This window comes from Rhagoletis zephyria, unplaced genomic scaffold (assembly GCF_001687245.7).
Source record: "Rhagoletis zephyria isolate East Lansing unplaced genomic scaffold, Rhagoletis_zephyria_1.1 Rzeph_scaffold_08498, whole genome shotgun sequence".
In the NCBI taxonomy this organism is placed as follows: Eukaryota; Metazoa; Arthropoda; class Insecta; order Diptera; family Tephritidae; genus Rhagoletis; species Rhagoletis zephyria.
In genome coordinates this window covers 8,007-27,092 of record NW_016165578.1, presented here as the reverse complement: position 1 = coordinate 27,092, position 19,086 = coordinate 8,007, and the positions used below count along the sequence as shown (strand labels likewise).

General features: G+C 35.3%; 2 protein-coding genes across 2 annotated transcripts; one reads left to right on the top strand and one right to left on the bottom strand.

Moving 5' to 3' along the window:
* Positions 1-2,652: 2,652 nt before the first annotated feature.
* LOC108375088 (zinc finger matrin-type protein 3-like) lies at positions 2,653-4,484 on the top strand. The gene is made up of 2 exons (XM_017631166.1): positions 2,653-4,194; positions 4,234-4,484. The coding sequence occupies exon 1, from the start codon at positions 2,807-2,809 to the stop codon at positions 4,076-4,078; it is 1,272 nt and encodes a 423-aa protein (XP_017486655.1). The 5' UTR covers positions 2,653-2,806; the 3' UTR covers positions 4,079-4,194; positions 4,234-4,484.
* Positions 4,485-5,150: 666 nt separating this feature from the next.
* On the bottom strand, positions 5,151-6,900 carry Sumo (Small ubiquitin like modifier). Its single transcript, XM_017631168.1, has 3 exons — positions 6,743-6,900; positions 6,003-6,119; positions 5,151-5,931 (listed from the first exon to the last, which is right to left on the bottom strand). The coding sequence occupies exons 1-3, from the start codon at positions 6,758-6,760 to the stop codon at positions 5,797-5,799; spliced, it is 270 nt and encodes an 89-aa protein (XP_017486657.1). The 5' UTR covers positions 6,761-6,900; the 3' UTR covers positions 5,151-5,796.
* Between the last annotated feature and the right edge of the window lie 12,186 nt (positions 6,901-19,086).

Genomic DNA, 19,086 nt, shown 5'->3' with positions numbered 1-19,086 from the left:
TGGCACACTGCTTGCAGTCAGCTGTTTATGACAACCCAATGAAAAAAAAACGGCGTTGCATTTTCTGCGCCACAGTATGTAGAAATAGTAAGAGTCTTCACACCCATTTCATAAGTTTTGGAAAAGTGTAATAAATTTACGAGCGTCGTAAAAGAATTGTCAAAATTTGTATGGAGTTCTATTTATGAGCCCCTTCTAAAATTAAGAGGCAAATTTGATGCGCAAACGACCTCGTTAACTTCGGTGTTGCCGAGGGGCCGAAATTTTTATACTAAAATATATGACCAAATAATGGAAATAAATGAAAAAATAATAAGCTATTAAATGAATGAATATCATTTAAGACGAGAGTGATAGGAGACAAGGAGGAGGGATGTTATAAAAAATACTACGGAACAAAATTGTTTCAAAAAATCCTGGTTGATCATCTGTCAAACAGTCACTTTACGCACCTATTTACATGAACGAAAGACAAAAAATCACGCATTCCCGAAAGAAAGAAAAAAGTTATTTTCTAGCTGTTGAAATCTCGACGCATTCTTTGTTGTAAGAAGTAAACAAAGAAGAGAACAAGAAAAACCGCGTAATTGTTGAACGCATGAATAATCATTTTTATTATGCAAATTCTTCTATAAATCATGTCGTTGTGTTAAATTATTCTTTACCTAATGTGTGCACACGTTGTCACAAGCGAAAATTAAGAAAATTGCACTAAAAAGCCACCATCAAATTGTAAACAACGAACAAATGTAAACAAACGGCTAATGTCAAAGTCGCCCAACTTTTTTCCTAAATGCGATTATAACGGGCTACTAAGAAGAAGGCGTGATCTTGTATTTTTGGTTCATGCCTATTTACACCTTTTCACCAAGGTGGTGTTCCATTAAAAGCCTCGTAAACTTACGAGTTTTACACAGTTTATCAACTTAAGTCATCGTTTTATAAATTATTAGACCACTAAACTAATGCTTATGTTATGCAATGTTTTAATCTAGTAGTCAAAGTTCAAAAGCGGCATATTACATATAAAAAGTAATGTTGCTTCCGTTTCTCCCAAGAGGTGATTTCTTAGAGGCTTTTATATAAACCCGGCTGCACGGAACACAAGGTGTATTAAACAAGGTGGTGTTGGGGCGACAGCTGAGTTTTTCGCCGTGGAGGCCATTACGTCAAAATGATGTGTTTGTTGTAAAGCTGATGCCAGATAAAACTTTGTAGCTTTGCGTGACATTTATAACTTTGCCAGCAAAGCGCCAGACGCAAAAGGTATGCCACAATGAACGCCAAGAAAACAATGTTGTACCGCTTTTTTACTCATCAAAGTTGCTGTGGATTTTAATTATTTTGATTTAAAATTATCAGCAATGTAATTAAGTTTTATGTTTCTGCATGAAAACCCGAATTTGGACGAAACAAAATAAATATTAAACCGGCTGATTGTCAAAGCGCGCAAAAAGATGGGAGTTGACCATCTTTTCGCTTCGCGCTGCCGCTTCAACGATTTATGTGGCATGCTTTGTGCATTTTCATACAATTCATCTTATCTGTCAAAGCGAATCTGTCACGTAAAGCGAAGCAAAAGTTTTATGTGACATCAGCTTAACTCATACCAATGACAGTATGGACATCAGCGTATAATTTGTTAGTGTAATTTTTTACTTATATACGGCCAACACCACCTTGTTAAATACGCCTTGACGGAACAGTTGCTCAATTACAACTACGTAAATATGAATAGCACTGAAATTTTTTACAGGTCATCGCAAAAAGAGGATAAAGTGCAAACGTTAACTAAAAATACATAACATATTCATAACATAACATATTTCTATTTTTTTTTTTGCCAGTAATACTAAACAACCTTTAACATATGTATGTGCGTTACGCTACGATTGTGTGCTTAATGCTTGAAATACAATACCGGCGAACGGCAAACTTCGCCGAATTGGGCGATGCTGTCGTTCACCGTTCGCCCAACTATTTCGCCTACTTAAACAGAATTAGAGCGGTAGCGAAAACAGCTGATCCCATTTGGTCGCCTTTATAATTTGGGTGACCATATTTAGAAAAAACTAAACCATATTTAGAAATGAGGAAATGATAACAAATATAAATGTAAAACAAAGAAAGATTATTATAAATAATTTGTTTCAAGCCAGATTTAACGAATCCACAACTATATTTTTCAAACAACAAAAAAAAAAATCGTGTTTAGGTTGTTTTCTTTTTAAACTTTGAAAGCACAAAACAAATACGGCCACCTTTGGCACGCACAGCTGTCATCGCCCAGCAGAGCGATAGAAATAAATCTATCGCCATGAAACGCCGCCAAGCGAAGTTCGCATTTCGCTTTGGCTGTGTTCAATTTCATATGCTTGCGGGTATTCTAATTTTGACAGCGCGAATTTCGCTGTGGTGAGTTCGCCGTTCGCCGGCATTGTATTTCAGCTATAATGGTCATTACGCTACACATTCGCATTCGGAAAATATTCATATCATTTGATGCGAAAGTCGGTGCGAATGTGTAAAATGTTGCGAATCATTTGAATAACGAATGCGAATACAAATATTCGCAACATCCCTGCTTCATATATGCGCAATGACTCGAATGCTTAATTTTTCTGACGATTTGACTCAGTCGTACTCGATGTACATTGACTGGTACTAAAAGCGTCTAGGCCAAGTTTTTACTTGGCAACTCTGTTATTTTCCTTCAAAATACTTGGGCCTGTGCTGCAATTGCATATTTTAGAAAAGTTAAAAATTAAAAAATTCTTGGATAACACCGCTACTACAAAAGTTCAATATGAGCTACGATTTCTTGGCTGGCTATCATATTCCTACAATTCAGCATGGTGTAGTGGCCCCAATGTCGGCAATTCCATCTCACGATGGAACGCACCAGCAGAATCAGCAACAAGCTGTGGATATTTATAATCAATATCAAAATATTAATCGATATATTCCCCCAGGTTTGCAAGGAACTAATTACGTGCCACCCTTGCCGTCAAAGCCTCAGAAGCGTAAATACGATTCAGGTCCGGGTAGATCAAAGCAGGACCCCCTGGCAGAAACTACATTAGATGGTAAACTTGTAATATTTCACGGTCGAGATACTAGTTATCCAGATGAGTTGAATAAGTTGATACATCCACTGCATTGTTCTCTATGTGATGTGCAAATGAATTCCTCAAAAAGTGCTAAGGATCATTATGAATCCAAACAGCATGATCGTCATATAACAACTTGGCTAAATAAGAATTTTGTAGAGAAGGGGCAAACAGCACCCATAGTTAAGAGGTTCATTAAGGATGGCCCAACCGGAACAGATATTTATCATTGCGAAATATGCGACTTGAAATTTGGATCATTGGCACATGCCAGTCAGCATTACTCAGGCCGTAAGCATAAACTTGTCGCCAGCAAAGTCTCCCAACCTTCTGGAGCTGGCTTTTACAATACCGAAAATAAATGGGTTCGTACGGGAACCAAATATGTGCCCAAAATCGATAATGATGGACGCTTTGGTATTGGGAGTTTGTTCAAGGCTTACCCTGACGCGTCTGATGAAGGAGCTGCACCTGATACGACTACACCCACAGATACTATTGCCAAAACTGCTATTAGTCCAGATGGCCATGTTAAGCTTATTGCTGCTGGGCCAACTTCTAAAAAAGTTGTGGCAACATCGTCATATTGTGAGATATGTAAGGTACATGCAACTTCTGAGGGGCAGATGACAATGCATTTGGAAGGCGTAAAGCACAAGAAAAAACTAAAATCTCTAAGTTTGGAAGAATCTATTGCACAGGCAAAACCTGTTTCAATTACGCCAGTTGCAACCAATTCCTCTGATACGATATTAGAAAGCCTAAAGCAAAGCAATCCAACCGCTGATTTGTCTATGTACCGGACTCCAAGTGGCTCTTATTACTGTGAGTGTTGTAATATATCCATGTGTCATGTCGCTGGTTTACAACAACATCTGATCGGCAAGAAGCATTTAAAAAAAGTAAACGAAGTTAAAGAGAAGGCAAAGAACGAAGCAGCAAAAATTAAGAACGAAGCTAAGGTATAAGCTGAGAAAAGGAATCAATTGAATATACAATAAATGGATATTCTCTTAGCGATATTTCGCATTATATAACTATATACATAAGCGCTTTGAACGTTGTGCATTCTAATTTCGAATACATATATCACGATGAAAAATGTTAATAACATGATGAAAAAGCGTTCATAAACTATAGCAAAAAATGATGTAAAGGATCTTTTTAGGCATGTTGGTATAGTATCAATTGAATGTACTATGATGAAATTTATAATGTCAACTAATGTATCGCCGGCACATATTGTAACAATACTAAGTACATACATTAGAATGGAAACATATATGTCTATCCCTAAATATACATCCATACTTATGTATCTATTTACATATATACCCAAGTATACATATATATGAAATAATAAATACTTGAAACAAAAGGCTAAATAAAATAAAATTAAAAGCCTAATATGTATTAGCAATACTTATCTTATCATTACATTGATTGGTACCGGCTTTTTGACCAGCGGCGTTTTAGTTTTCAAACAAGTTTGCTCTAATTATTATTAGAAATGTTTCTGAACGAGTATGAGAAGTATTGGAGTGGTAGTTGATCTATATTTTTAAGGTTGTGAAATTTCGAGTCGGCCTTAAGTTTATTTGGTGTATGTATTATCCATTTAAAAATACGTTCTTGCCTACAAAATCCTCTTCACTATACCTAAATTAGTGGGACCACTAAATATGTTAGGTTAGCAGAAAAAAATAGCTCAAGTGCTCGCCAGGTGGCGCGGGCACTCGGTTCTCGAAAATTCTTGGATGCATGTTTTGTTACAACTGTACAAATGGTACACAGTGCAGTGAGTCACAGCTGCACAGTGGGTCAATTTGGTAGCTATTTTGTCAACTACAACTCTTGCTTCTCGAAAATTGGTAGATGCACGCTTTATTGCAACTGTACAAACGTTACAAAGCAGAGTTACAGCCGTACAGTGCATTAATTTGATCATAATCTAATTTGCAAATATATATCAACCACCATCCCTGTATTCTCGAAAGCGCAGAAGCCTCCAAACATTGGTATCAAAGCAAACACATTTTATTTGTCTATACTCATATATTTCTTCTGCTTTATTTGTTAATACAGTTTTACGACCTAAAATTTTACTTATGTAAATTAAACCTGCCGTTTGCCCATCTCCGCACACCAATTTCTCGCCAAAGCAAAACTTGAATTATGGTCAAAACACTGTGAGGTTCCATACCGCTCGCGCTTACTGCAACTCTTTCAGAAATGTTATTTCAATGAACAATGAAAAAGAAGTGGTCTATCTAATATTAAATGCTTTCTTTAGTTTTCATTCATAAATTAAAATTAATTCCATACAAACTGCTTATAAAATAGTGTAAAGTTAAAGTATTGGAAAATGTAAAATTTATAATAATGGATTAGCGATCCATTTAGTTGCAAGCAATCTTGAGCGGCTTTTGTTATCGACTCGCACACGATCAACAAACTCCTCGTATAAACAAGCTGAAATTTTAGATTTTCGCCGATTTATTTTGGAACAGCACTTTCTCTTCGTACATGAGGGTTTTACTGTCACCATAGTAATTACTTCAGCATATTTTGGATGATACTTATTTTAACTTCTTATCATCTTTGTGTGTACTTTGTTTTTTGTTTTAAAATGATTTCTTTAATGTTTAAGTGATTTTATTATAGATTTTCTTGGTTAATTTCAAAATTAATTTCGACCTCCCGTCTGCTGTTGGTACACTTCAATAGTGTCACCCTCCTCCATCTCCAATGATGTTGGTGTATCATTTTCGTTTATTGGCTGGCCATCGAAGCGAAACCGTACTACTTGCATGGATAAACCCTACATACAAAATGAATGAAGGAGTTTTAGAATTTTGCCATAAACATGTATTTTATAAATTCAAAATTTACCGCTCTGTCACAATAAGCGTTCATAAGCTTTCTCAAAGGTGTATGTTTTTTAATTTTGAATTGGACAACAGCATTGTCTTGACCCAAAACTTTCAGATTGATGTGCTCTGTTTCACCCTGCAAATGAAAGAAAGATAAAAAATAAATAAGTTATGTGAATTAACATGATTTGTACTCTATATAATACATCAGTTTCATCAGATAAGCATTTTTCACAATTTTTTTAAAGATTTGCTCCACTGTGCGACGGCACAAAGCGCATGGAATTTTATGCTGTGGAATCGATCAAGGAATATACCTCCCTAAACCATAGATTGCAAATTAGGGGTACCACTAATTTTTGCAATCGCCTTCTAAATTGTCTAGCTGTTCAAAATGCTTGCACGTCGGTGAACAAGCGCTAAAAAAAATCATATTTAAGGTTATGTTGAGGCCAATGCTACTGAAGACCGAAAATTCATAGTTAATTAAACAGAGTATCGTGTTTCTACGTGTAATATGGCACTAAAAATATGCTCCATAACAAACATTTGAAAATTGAATGTCCATATTTTCTTCGCCACAAGCGGTCAATTTCGGTTTCACCGCGCCATGTTGTCGGCGTCATAAATTTTTTGCTTCTTCGCGCTGTATAGTTTGCACACACACTTTCAGCAGGTTCCACTTTGTTTCTTGCTTTTTAGCGAAAATTACGTACATTTTTTGCATTTTTTCTATCTTGAACTCTTACACCGACTTACCTTCTTTTCGTCAGACATATTTGCTGCTTAGTTTTTTACTTAGTTGCAGGTAAATATAGATAAAATCGCCGATGCCGCACTCCGCTAAATTATTAGATGCAAATTTTCGCTGTTTCCTCCTTCCTCTTTCGATCTTAATGAAGTAGTGAAAAATGCCGACCATACAACGATGTGAAAGGGCCGAAGAAGCGCGAACGACGCCACCAGGGTTGCTATATTCTACTACGTTTAATTGCAGACATGGCGATACAGAGTTACCTGATTGTTAAAAAATTCCGGTTGTAATTGCACAAAACTTCGAAATTAAAGTTCACCCTTTCAATAATTGTTATTTTTTTCACAAGGGTGTCGTAAGTGTCGTATTGTTGTATGTCTTAAAGTTTAAAAGCTTAAATAAATGTTTAGAGGACTTGAAACCACAGCCAACTTTTTTATAGCATTGTGAAAATTCATAAAATGACTTTTTAGGGCCCTTGTAAACCCCCTTGATATATTTTTAGACGTTTAAAGTTTACGACATACAACAATACGACACTTACGACATCGTTGTGAATAAATCAAATATCTACAAAGGCATTTTAAATTAAAATACTTCTTTTTATTCAGTACATCGGGACTTATTTTCATTTATACCAGGGCGAATTTACACAAGGAGTGCAAAAAGTCAATATGATATATTGGTTGTTATTCGTACTGTCATTGTGCGTATATTTTGTCAGCGCAATTTTTACTTACATATATACGGCTAACATCACGTGTTGTAAATTCGCGCTGGGCTGACTATTTTTATCGTATTTTAATACCTAAAACCTATCCACCATTTACACGAGCGATTTTTCTGGAGCAATGTTGAATCACCTAGAATTTCGCCTCATGTAAATCCAGCTTTAGGTTAAGCGCATAAAGGGGCAGCGACCAAAGCATTGAGAAAAGCGTCGATTACAATCGTGTATGTAAAGCTGCCTTTACATGAGGCGATTTTTCAGGCGATTCAACATTGCTCTGGAAAAATCGCTCGTGTAAATGGTGGCTCAAAAATCGCTTGCCTCAAAGTAGACAGCAAGCACACGGCGATCCAAGAGGTGTTTAACGAGATGGTGTAGTGGCGATAGCAGTGGTATTCTGACAATCGCCAGCCACGCTAAATTTCCATCGCCAAAATTTTCTAAATGAAAAGCAGTAGGACCTTAAAGTACACAACATGAAAAGTAACAGATATAATAGGGGTCTTTATCTAAAGTGATAAAGGTACAAATTGCTTCAAATTATCAGTTTATCCGCATTCTTTCAGGAGCGCACCTTAGTAAATAACTGCATTTATCCTACAAAATCGTTTGATAAAGCGATAAACTTTGGTTAAATAGATGTTCATACAATGTTTGACAGTTCATTTATCAAAATGATAAAGTTATTTTATCAGCAGTTTATCACTTTTGATGAAGACCCCTAATGTGTAATTAGCCAAATCTGGCAGTATGGGGTGCATGCAATTAGATGTTGCATGTTGTTAGGCGCGACGGCTATTCTTTGGAAGAATTTTGGCGATTAAAATTAGCGACAGCGAATGTAGGAATTCGGCTGCAGAACTCGATTCTCAAAAGGATCGACAGCACCCGATTTTTACAAGTATCGATATTGAGTACTCCAAAGAACTCAGTACTCACAAAAGAATTCGAAAGTACTCAGTACTCAAAAATTCTCTGTTCCAGTAATCGCTTTGATACATGTACTCCGGGTCGATTCAAAGTACTCAGTATTAAATGTCAAATAGACTTAAAAAGTACTGACTTTTATTTACATTTACCGGTATTCAGAAATGATTATACCTAATAGGCAGTTTCAATATTTTTCGGGTACCCAGTACAGTTAGGCATTCATTTAACGTAATTTGGGGTTCATATATTTATTTGAACAAAATACTGTTAGCTTGTGGGATTTCTACACTAAGTATTGAAATGTTACCAACATGTGTATATTTAAAGAAAGTACTCAGTACTTTGAGAAATACACGATCCTTAAAAGTATCCATACCAAAGATCTCGATCCTCAAAAGTACTCGCAAGACTAATTTTAATGTAAATTGTTTGAGCAAAATTTTATAAAATATAGTTGTTTTCAATAATTTATACAAAAATAAGTGAGCGCAAAATGACATATGCAGTTGGAGCATTATTGGAAGAAAACTGTCAAAACAAACCTCCATTTAATTACATTTTTAAAAAATAGCTGCTTGGTTTGTTTCCGATAGCAAAATCGATATTATTGGTTTCTGTGACACCTTAAACCGACACTAATTCCGATTCCAACATAAAACCGATAACATTGGATTTCATGATACCAGAGATTACTCATTACTGAACTATACGTTCTCTGATGATACCAAAGTATTTTTTGTCGTTTTCAAATCCAATCCCGACAGCAATTGAATTCCATGACAGCCCTGATTATGATAATTGACTCTTCCAACATTTTATTTTATCCTCCTCATCGGCTGAATCATTCCTGCTTTCAGCTATACAACTCAGTCTTTTGGGTAAATTATACTCCTCGCCTGCGCTGGCAGCGCAGATCTACAAAAGTATAATTTTCAAATATGAAAAGTAGAAATAAAGAAATAGTAGATAAATATCTTATGAGATTATGCTAAATTTAATGCACAGAATTATTTTTACGTTCAACATATGGCAACGCCATTTGTAGGGTGCCATTCGTTTACCAAAAAGTGACATAAATTACAACACTGTGTTATAGAAAGAGTGGACAAAAGGAAATTAATATTAACCCTTCAGCGATCTAAGAAAAATTCCTTCAAAATTAAAATTTTGAATTTTCATATAAAATTTAAAAAATTAAATTAATTTTTCACTTAAATTAATTTCGTGAAATTGGCTGTAGGAAATATACCATATGGCTTCGTTAAAATTAGAAAATCATATACGCGCACAAATAAAATTCATGAAGATTACATTTATGGTTAAAATCCTGAGCTATTGCTGGTCAGATGTACATATCTGCAGCAACCACCGATCCTTCATATTGCCATGCTCATGATAACTGCCAATGCATATGCACATAGTATATACATACACACGTATATAGGTGTATCTAGATATGTACATACATATGTACAGTATGTATGTATATCTATAAATTATGCATTTTTGTATATACTTGTGTTCCGTACACAGTGCTGCCGTTTTCTATTTTTTTTTTTAGTAGTAACAAACGTAATTTTTGGGCAGTATTTTGACGTTTTGGGGAGTAGACCTCAAATGTTTTAAAAATTTTCTAAAGTTAAGACCAATCAATGGTTTAAAAAAGTGAGCGCTGTGAGCACTCCCTAAATATATTTTTCTTTTAAAATAAAAAATAGGGGTATATTTTTTCCGTTCAGAACAATCCTAGGGGGTGGCGGCACTCTAATGTACATACATATAGTGGTCCATAAAATAAAAGAATGGCGATATTTGGACCGGTTTTGGAATTTGTCTTTTGTTTATTTAAATTTTTTTTTTTTTTTTTATAAAAGTCTAGCTTGTATAGCACAAACACCATATAAATTCAGATTTCAAACTTTGTACAAAAATTAGAAAAATTTTGCTTATTTTCACCAAAGTTTCAAACTTTTTAAACAGAATTTTGGTATGCAGTTTTGTGCAGCAAAGTTACAAACTGCTATAAAATCCCGTCAATTTTTGTAATTCTTTTTTTGCTGGCAGTGCCCTCCATATAGAAGAAAATTGTCGAACATACTTTTGTATGGAAAACACGGGAAACACCTTCAACAAAAAAAATAATTTTTGAGAGCTGTCTGCAAATGTTTTTTGATGTTGGCTGTTGTCTGTCGATGCCGATGCCGATGCCCAATTTTGTGCCGATACTAGCCGATTAATCGGTCGGACTTTATGTAACAACATTCATATCGCACGTACCATGCAAGAACAAAATTTTTTTCTTTGAATCGACATTAGGGATGTTAGTCCAGGGATCCCGGTCTTTTTAAAGCCCCGAGAATCTCGGGATTCCTTGCCAAAAATCCCGGGATTTTCAGGATTGGTAATGTGCACTGTTGGCAATAATATAAACGCCTTATGTTGACCAGTTCTGGCTATATTTCAAGCAGATATTCTTATAAATTTAGGCACTCTGTAATATGAACGCCCCATTCTCTCCTTTCGTTTACACTAGCGACAATAATCGTGTTTTCTTTGGTTATCAGGATCATATCGTTGCTGTTGTACATACATATATGCGTACAGAATTTGTATGCGGGTCCCGATTATTGCCCAAGAAAACACAGCTAGAGTTGCGACAGAGTTGAATTTTCCTTCAGTTTATCAAGTTTATTCAGTGAAATCGCTGGAGAAATTTACCAGAAATGTGTAAGCAACATTCATACAAATTTTGATACTTATGGCCTTATTCATAACAAAATAAAATAGATTTAAAGAGCTTTATAAAATGACGTTTTCATACATTTTGCAGTTTATAAATCTTTTTTAAAGCTCCTTTATTTTTAACCGAGTTTACACAATTATAAGTTGATACAGTTTATATAATGGATTTATAAGGTTTGATGAATACCCTTAATGTGTTTTTAAGCTTAATTCTCGCAGTTATTGTGCGTATACATGATTCAACATTAAAAGGTTCGATAAACTGATAGTTGTTTCTCTAGCACCGCTCCCTTAGCCAATGTGTTGCTTTGCTTCAGGATGATTCAATGAATTTTTCCCTACTTGACCTTCAAATGACCTCGAACCTGACGTGATGGGGGCTAACAGACCTCGGATCCGTATTAAGCGCGTCGAATGACATAGGCATAAAGGGGTTTGGTTCAATACGCAGAACTATTTTTTTGTACACATGTGTAATTGTAGTCGTTTTCTATTCGCTTCTGGATGGATGCGTTGTTTTTTGAACGTTCTTCGATAGGAAAATGAACGAAAATTGTAGTCGCTTTCTGTTCGTTTCCGGACACGGAAAATTATACATGGCCGCACTGTAGGCAGAACTCGAGTATATAAAAATATGCAACGTCGGCACCCTGAGCTAGTTTTTTTGTTGTTGGAATTGTCACACATTTCTCTCATTCCTCTCATCTCGCTCATTTAATTTTTTTTGTGCTGTATCTTCTGTATCTTGTTATTGTATTTGATACATAATTTCGCTGCTTGCTACCCATGCACGCTACCACTTTGCAATGGGGTGCTCTCGTACTCTTCCAAATTTGGAATAGTATTTTGCATTTCGTGCAATCCTTGCATCGTGCAAGACTTCGAGAAAACCCCTAGTACTTAAGCTGAAATTAGTCGAGAACGCAGAACGTATACTTAAACGCAGTCTGTATACGCAGAATTTTGTCGATTACTGGAGCCCTCAGTGTTGCTTACTACACTGTTGCCACTCATCAATGCATTTTCATAAACTTACCCTTTCAACTACAATTTTTCGTGCTATAATAGATTTTAGCTAAGTATAAACTACTTAGTTTTCAACAAAAACCTTATTCAATAGTACATTTCAAATATTTTAAACATATTTTGAATAGGAAGTTATATCTTTTTTACCATCTGTAAAACTGACGAAGTGGCAACCATCTAAAGAAGGAGAAATCAGCTGACACGGAAAAATCTAAATACCGCAGATTTCTGCGCTACGGACTACAACTACAGAAAAATTCTACGGTGTTGAGTTTTCATTTACATGGCGCTTTGGTAAGACAGATCGTGTCAGCTGACTCGGGTTTACGTATCGGTAGGTTTACGTTCTTGACTAATTTCAGCTTTAGACTCCAAGCCGTCCATTGTACTGTTTTCATGTCCCTTTTAATCTGTTTTAACCAGTACGATTTACGAATAAACCTAAGCAGATCGTTGGGGGTCAAAGAGCTCAGGTGTTCGTCTCCCAAAATCGCGGCCAAATGTCGCATACCTAATTTTTGCAAAGGTAGGGCAGAAGCACAAAAAGTGTTCCACCATATAATTGTTTTCAACGGCAGGATGGGCAAATGGAGGTGTCATGTACGCCTATCCCATACAGGTGTTTGTGCCACGTGAAGTGACAAGCCAGCAGTCCAACAAGTTGTCTGCAGTCCCGTCTGTTCAGTGAGAGAAAAAAACTACTGAGCGAAGTATTCACCCAGTTTTTGATGGTGGCTTTGATGGCCGAAGTGGTTGCGGGCCGAGGAATGCCTGGTCTGAGCCAGCTCTGCCCAAAAGCTCAGATGTCGCATTACTAGGTACTCCCGAGTAACCTGGCAACCAGAGTAAAGCACGCTCGTTACGTTTGCCAACATAATTTCGATAGATATCTCAAAATACTATTCAAGAACGCCCTATTTCAGAATTTGGTTGAAGATCGCCCTATTTTATAATTTTATTGAAAAACGTCCTATCTTAGCTGCCGATTCAAAAACGCGCTATCTCAGCACATTTTCAATGTATTTTCAGCTGAGATATGGCGTTATTCAACCAAATTCTGAAATAGGGCGTTCTTGATAAGTTTGCTGAGATAGGGCGTTTTCGAACTGGCTGCCGAGATAGGTCGATCTTCCACTCGACCTTCGATTTAGTCGAGACTTGCATTGCCGAACTAATTTGGCAGTAGTTAGAGGGCTGACCAATGCCTTAAGTGCAGCTTGGCTGTCACTGCAGACACGTAAACTCCTTCCCCTCCACCTATTTTCCAACACGTAGTCCATGGTCTGGGGGACTGTAAATAGCCTGAAAGACGGAAGCGTACTCGCCAAGAGAAAAGTGAAGTTTATCCCCATTAACTTCGAGCCATCAGTGAAGATTCGACAATGTGTGAGTCCGGGCTGAATGCTGGTTTAATGACAGATGACTCAACATTATAGAATCTCTTCAACAAAGGTAGTGGTCGCGTACTGTCCTGTGGCACAGAAAAGACACAAGTGCTCAGATCTCTGTCGCTAGCAATTTGTGTCTCGCTCCACCTCAGTGTTATACCAACATTCGTTTCTTTTTAGTCTGAATGTGGCCTTTAAGGCTTCCCCGCACATGAAGACACAAAATGAGGGTATATGGCGCTATCGGCCGTAGTTAATCTGTTTGTTTTAGCTGCGTATTTTAAAAAAAAAAAAAACATTTATTATGTAATTAAATAACTCAATACTTTATTTTTATTACATGTTGCTTATATCAGATCATACATATTTATATGTATTAATATGCTCATATATAATATATAGTTTTCACTTATTTCTTTATTTTTATCATGTTTTCATTCATGTTGTTTATCTTTCTTGTTTGTTTTTTGTTTTTTTTTTTGTGTTTATGTTGAGAAATCTGAATACAATTACATTTAGAAATTCTTAAGTTTTGCATTTAATGTTTTTTTACTGCTTATTTTTAAATTTTCTTATTTTCTCATACATGTATGTATATGTATAGGTATTTGCTGTGGCTGACCACCCTCTTCCTCTACCTCTATTGTTTGCCAAACTGATGAAGTGAACTTTCTTTTGATAGAACTATAGAAGGATTCACAGATATGCGTTTCTACTGAAAAATTACAACACATTTTGCAAACTCACTTGCGTTTTATTTTCGCCTCATTTTTGCATACCTGTGCAACCGACTATAGTTCTTTGCTTGCAAAAAAAATACTTTTATTATGGAAATCTCGTATAAAAAAATATAATACATACCTATTCTAGAATGTGCGAGTGTAGTAAAGAAAATTTTACACACAAATGGTTCTAAAAAAGTACAAACTATATATCCATGAAAACCTAATCTAACTTGGAGTTACAGAAACTGAATTGTCGTTCAAGTTAAAAATTACTAAGATTTAATATACAAAATATGAGTTTAAATAAAAACTGATTTATTTACATTTTATCTTTTTTTTAAGTGTATTTTCCCGTTTTATTTTGGAATTTACTGACTGTTATTAGAAGGGTTTCGAAGCAAGTGGGAATATTTCGTGAGCGCACGGTGATTTTGGTATGCCTTTGAAAATTTTTTATGTAAATGATTTAAAAATGTGTGCTTATGATTTTTTTTTTGGAAATGGAATGTTGAAGAAACATCAATGTACACATTTGTAAGTGTATGTAAATGTGCGGCTTTTACCCGCTTAACTGCATGATTTTCGACGTTTTTCTTTGGCGACGGCGGCTGATTGAATGATTTGTTTATTTCAAATACTTACATACATTTGGATGTTGTTTATTTTTGTTTTTGCTGTTAATTAAGTTTAATGCTTCTTTAATTGGTTTTTTTTCCTTTAATTAGTCATGTACATATTGTAGCGCCTGTAAGTTTTTTTTAAACATTTTGTTTCTTACATTAAATTTAATTAAAATATTTGCTTTTTAATTTTCTTTGGATTTCAGCTACTTTTTTGCCACTGCTACTGTAAATTTTTTGTTTTCGAAAAACTTAAAATTTAAAAACAAACAACCGTAATTTATTAAGTTAATAACAATAATAAAAAATTAAAAAAAAAACGCTAATGAAGTTTCTACAACTCGCCAACTGTTTTATTTTATTTCACTGACGTTTTTCGTCAACTCCACTGTTCAATTTAAATAATTTGAAGAATATGCGTCACTGTTCAATTTTGAAAAATAAGCGTTTTCTCTTATTTTTTTCTGGTTTTTTGTTGAAAATCTTAGTTTATATGTTTTTCAGTAGGTTATTTTGCGTGTGTGCTTATTTTATTTCTACACTTCAAATTTTTTTGTATTTATATATCTATTTATATTTGTTTTTTTTTTTCAAGTTCTAATCTTCTCACACAGATCGCTTAAATTCATGCAAAATGTTTGTTTTCATTATTGTTTTTTTTCTATATATGCAAAATTTTTTTTTGGTGGGAGTAATCTGAGAGTTTTACTTGTTATCATTACATACAAATATTTGTATCCGTGCCATTCTCTTTTCTCATGCTAAAGAGGCTAGAATTTAATATTTGAAGCTTTTATAGTCGACTCAATTGTTAATTGAAATTCGAGGTTATGGAAATGTAAAAAAAGTAAGATTGCTAATTCAACTAAAAATCAGTTTTGCTGCAAAAGTCGAGTAGACTCTTAACTCAATAAACGAAACCAAAAATCTGGAAAAAAAATTCAGTAAAAAAAACTAGGTACATAAATACATATTTTTTTTTTGTTTTAAAGGGAGCAAACTATGTATACTTGGGGACTTTTTTCTTCAAGGCTCAAGAATTAGTAATTTTCTTTGTTTTTACTTGAAGTAAAAAGTGTGTGGAACTTCCCTTAGGGTGCAATCCGACATACGAAGTCAAATGTACAAAAAGGAAGGTGATTCCAAATTGAATTCAACTGCACTGCGTATTTCAACTTACAAGCGGCCCTACTGTGGATCAGTGGGTCCCTACGCCAATTCTCACCTAGGAGTACAAAATACATCCCGCCTACCGGACCGTTGTAGCGCATTTCAGGCCGAGCTTGCGGCAATACAGCAGGCTGTCGAATGCTTAGATAAGGAGAGAAGCAATATGCAATTAGGTCTCTTTTTATGCGGTACATGCGTTCCTCAGAAAGTCGCATTAAGAGTTGCCGCAGATCACTTGACGTGATGGCAGAGCATTTCACTATTCACCTGATATTGGTACCGCGAGACAGATATATACTTTCTAGGCGGGTATTTTCTAGGCGGGTCCTTCATGGTTAGATAAGCGCCTGTCGACTGTAAACTGTTGGCAAATATGGTATGCGCAGAGCCAACATGTGAGGTAACTCAACAGCAAAGCCTACTTATGAAATTGAAACGCTCCAACACCACCTGATAAAATTAATTATTACGCGTCACGACCTTATGGGAGCGCACACGCCAATATAAAGTGATTTTCGGCGAATGACTGCTATTGCATCTGTCGTTACGATGAAGAAATCGTGAGCATCGGAATTTTTTTTTGCCATTGCCCAGGTTTGGCGAGACTTTGACGGCGCCGTCTCTAACAGTACTTTTTCGACTGTTTGGCGAACCTAAGCTCGAAAAAAGTGCGAACTACAACGCTTCTTTATGCAAAGTAAATTGTTTCAAGATAAAAGATTGAGTTCAAAATCCAGCTAACTAAAACGTATCACAACGAGCCTCCTTAGGCCTAAGTATGCCTCTATTCGGTAACTTTACTTTGACGGTGTCTACTTTATCAACACCGTACTAATCAATTTACACCGTTTTACGCAAAAAAGAAGAAGAGCGAAAGTGATGGGTGGAACAATGTTTGGAAAAGTGTGATGCCGATCTTTGGCAGCCATTAGGTCTGTTCGATGAGTGCACTAAAAGTGTAGAACCGTGCTGTGCAGAACAACAAATGACATTTAGAGCAAGAAAATAAACGCTTTTTACGGCACCAGAGTATTCTAGTGCGTTCATCGAACAGACCAATTATTTGCGATACCTTTGTTTTTATTTTGTTTCAGACAATTGATACTACTTTGGAAAACTTAGTCATGAAGGGATACTCAGTTAAACAATGCGAAATGTCCACTGCAAGCAAGAAAAAGCCTCGCACCCACAATGAGTAACTGTTTAGTCTAGTTTTGGGGATGGAGGAGTGATCGGACAGGCCCCTTGTATGAAATGCATCATGAAATGCTTTAATTTCAAAGTTATTCCCGTGAGGCTGTTCAAAAATTCTTAATCGAGGAGCTTCAGTATCAGCCCTTCCTCCATATTTGTTTGGTAACCGACGATCCGAAATTGATCGGCAGGGTTGAGTGAATGGTTTGAAGACTCCTCTACAGCAGCTCGGTTTTTGCTCAGCATGATATGGGTATCTGAACAAATAGTGCGATTTTTTTAAATAAATACATACTTAGGTCACCCTCTGAGTAATTTCTTCAAACAGTGAAACTGTAGCAGTTAGTTTCCTTATCTGTTGGACACATCGACTTCACAGCCTACACGTTGCCACGCTGAAATAGTCGATTTGAATGGAAAAAAATTCAAAGGCGTATTGAAATATTAGAAAACCTTTTCAAGTTTTTATTTAAACTTTCAAGTTGGCTACTGTGGTATGAAAATTCAGCCAACTAACTCCATGATGCCTTTGGGGAAGATAGCTGATAGATGGTCTGTTCCACACAGTTTAAGCTGCTCTACGTTAAATAATATTTAAATTATTGCTGTAGACAATGTCTTGAAACTTAGGCAAGATTTTAGTGCCGATTTATTTCAGAGCTTCTTTTTGGCATCAAAATCAAAATCATTGGTGTAAGAAATGTATGTGTATGCAAAAATTAAAATAGAGAAGTGAAAAAATTAAAGGTGACGAAAAATTAATAACAACAAAATTTTTGTTTGCAGCTTATTGAAATTGCTTGAAAGTGTATCGTGTCCAGCACAATTTTCTGTCAAATACATATTTTCTCAGACTTCCAAAGCTTCATTAAGCTAAATATTCNGAGTGAAAAAATTAAAGGTGACGAAAAATTAATAACAACAAAATTTTTGTTTGCAGCTTATTGAAATTGCTTGAAAGTGTATCGTGTCCAGCACAATTTTCTGTCAAATACATATTTTCTTACACTTTCAAAGCTTCATTAAGTTTTTAGCTAAATATTTACTCTAAACACGCTATTATCAATATTTTCTGGCCTGCTGTGAAGTATTTGAAAAAAAAAAAACTGAAAATAAACAAAGGATGCTTAGTGCTATGTTTAAACTGGGCAGCATTAGCCAGAATAGCGACGAGTAGTATAAACTTTCAAGGTTCATATTCAGTGGATTAAGCTATTAATATATCTTGCTGCTTTATGCTATCCGATAGGTATTTTGCGTTGCTTTCGGTTCAAACGAGAACCGATTTTTTACCCAATTTACTCTGCTTCTTTTTTGGTTTGCTCAATTTTGTTTGCTGCCGATTCAAATGAAGTTTTGATTATTTTCATTTTTGTAACTCCCAAATTTAAGTGCGCATGCAAGTAAGTTTTTCCAATGTTTTTTCTAGTCGTGACGTATCTTTTGCTAAACCTCACTTATAATTTTCATCATTTTGAGTTTCTTTAGTTTGCTTACGTTTTTTTTTTTCTAATAGCTTCGGTTTGGTTTTCAATATTTTCTACTTGGATAGAGTTTTAGTTTAAGATTATTTGCCTACAGTCCTTGAATTTAGCCTTTTTCTTATTAAATTTAAATAAATTGTATTTTTTTAGTATAAAAATCACGTAAAAAATTTGTTTGCCAATTACAAAAATAATTAGTATAAAAACACTTTTAATATACATATTTTTTTGGGGGACTTTTTGTACACGCCTTCGTTTTAAATTTTTTAGTTTTCATAAGTACAAATTGAATATTTTTTCTCTCTGTGTATATAATAAGTATGTGTGTGTATGTGAGTAT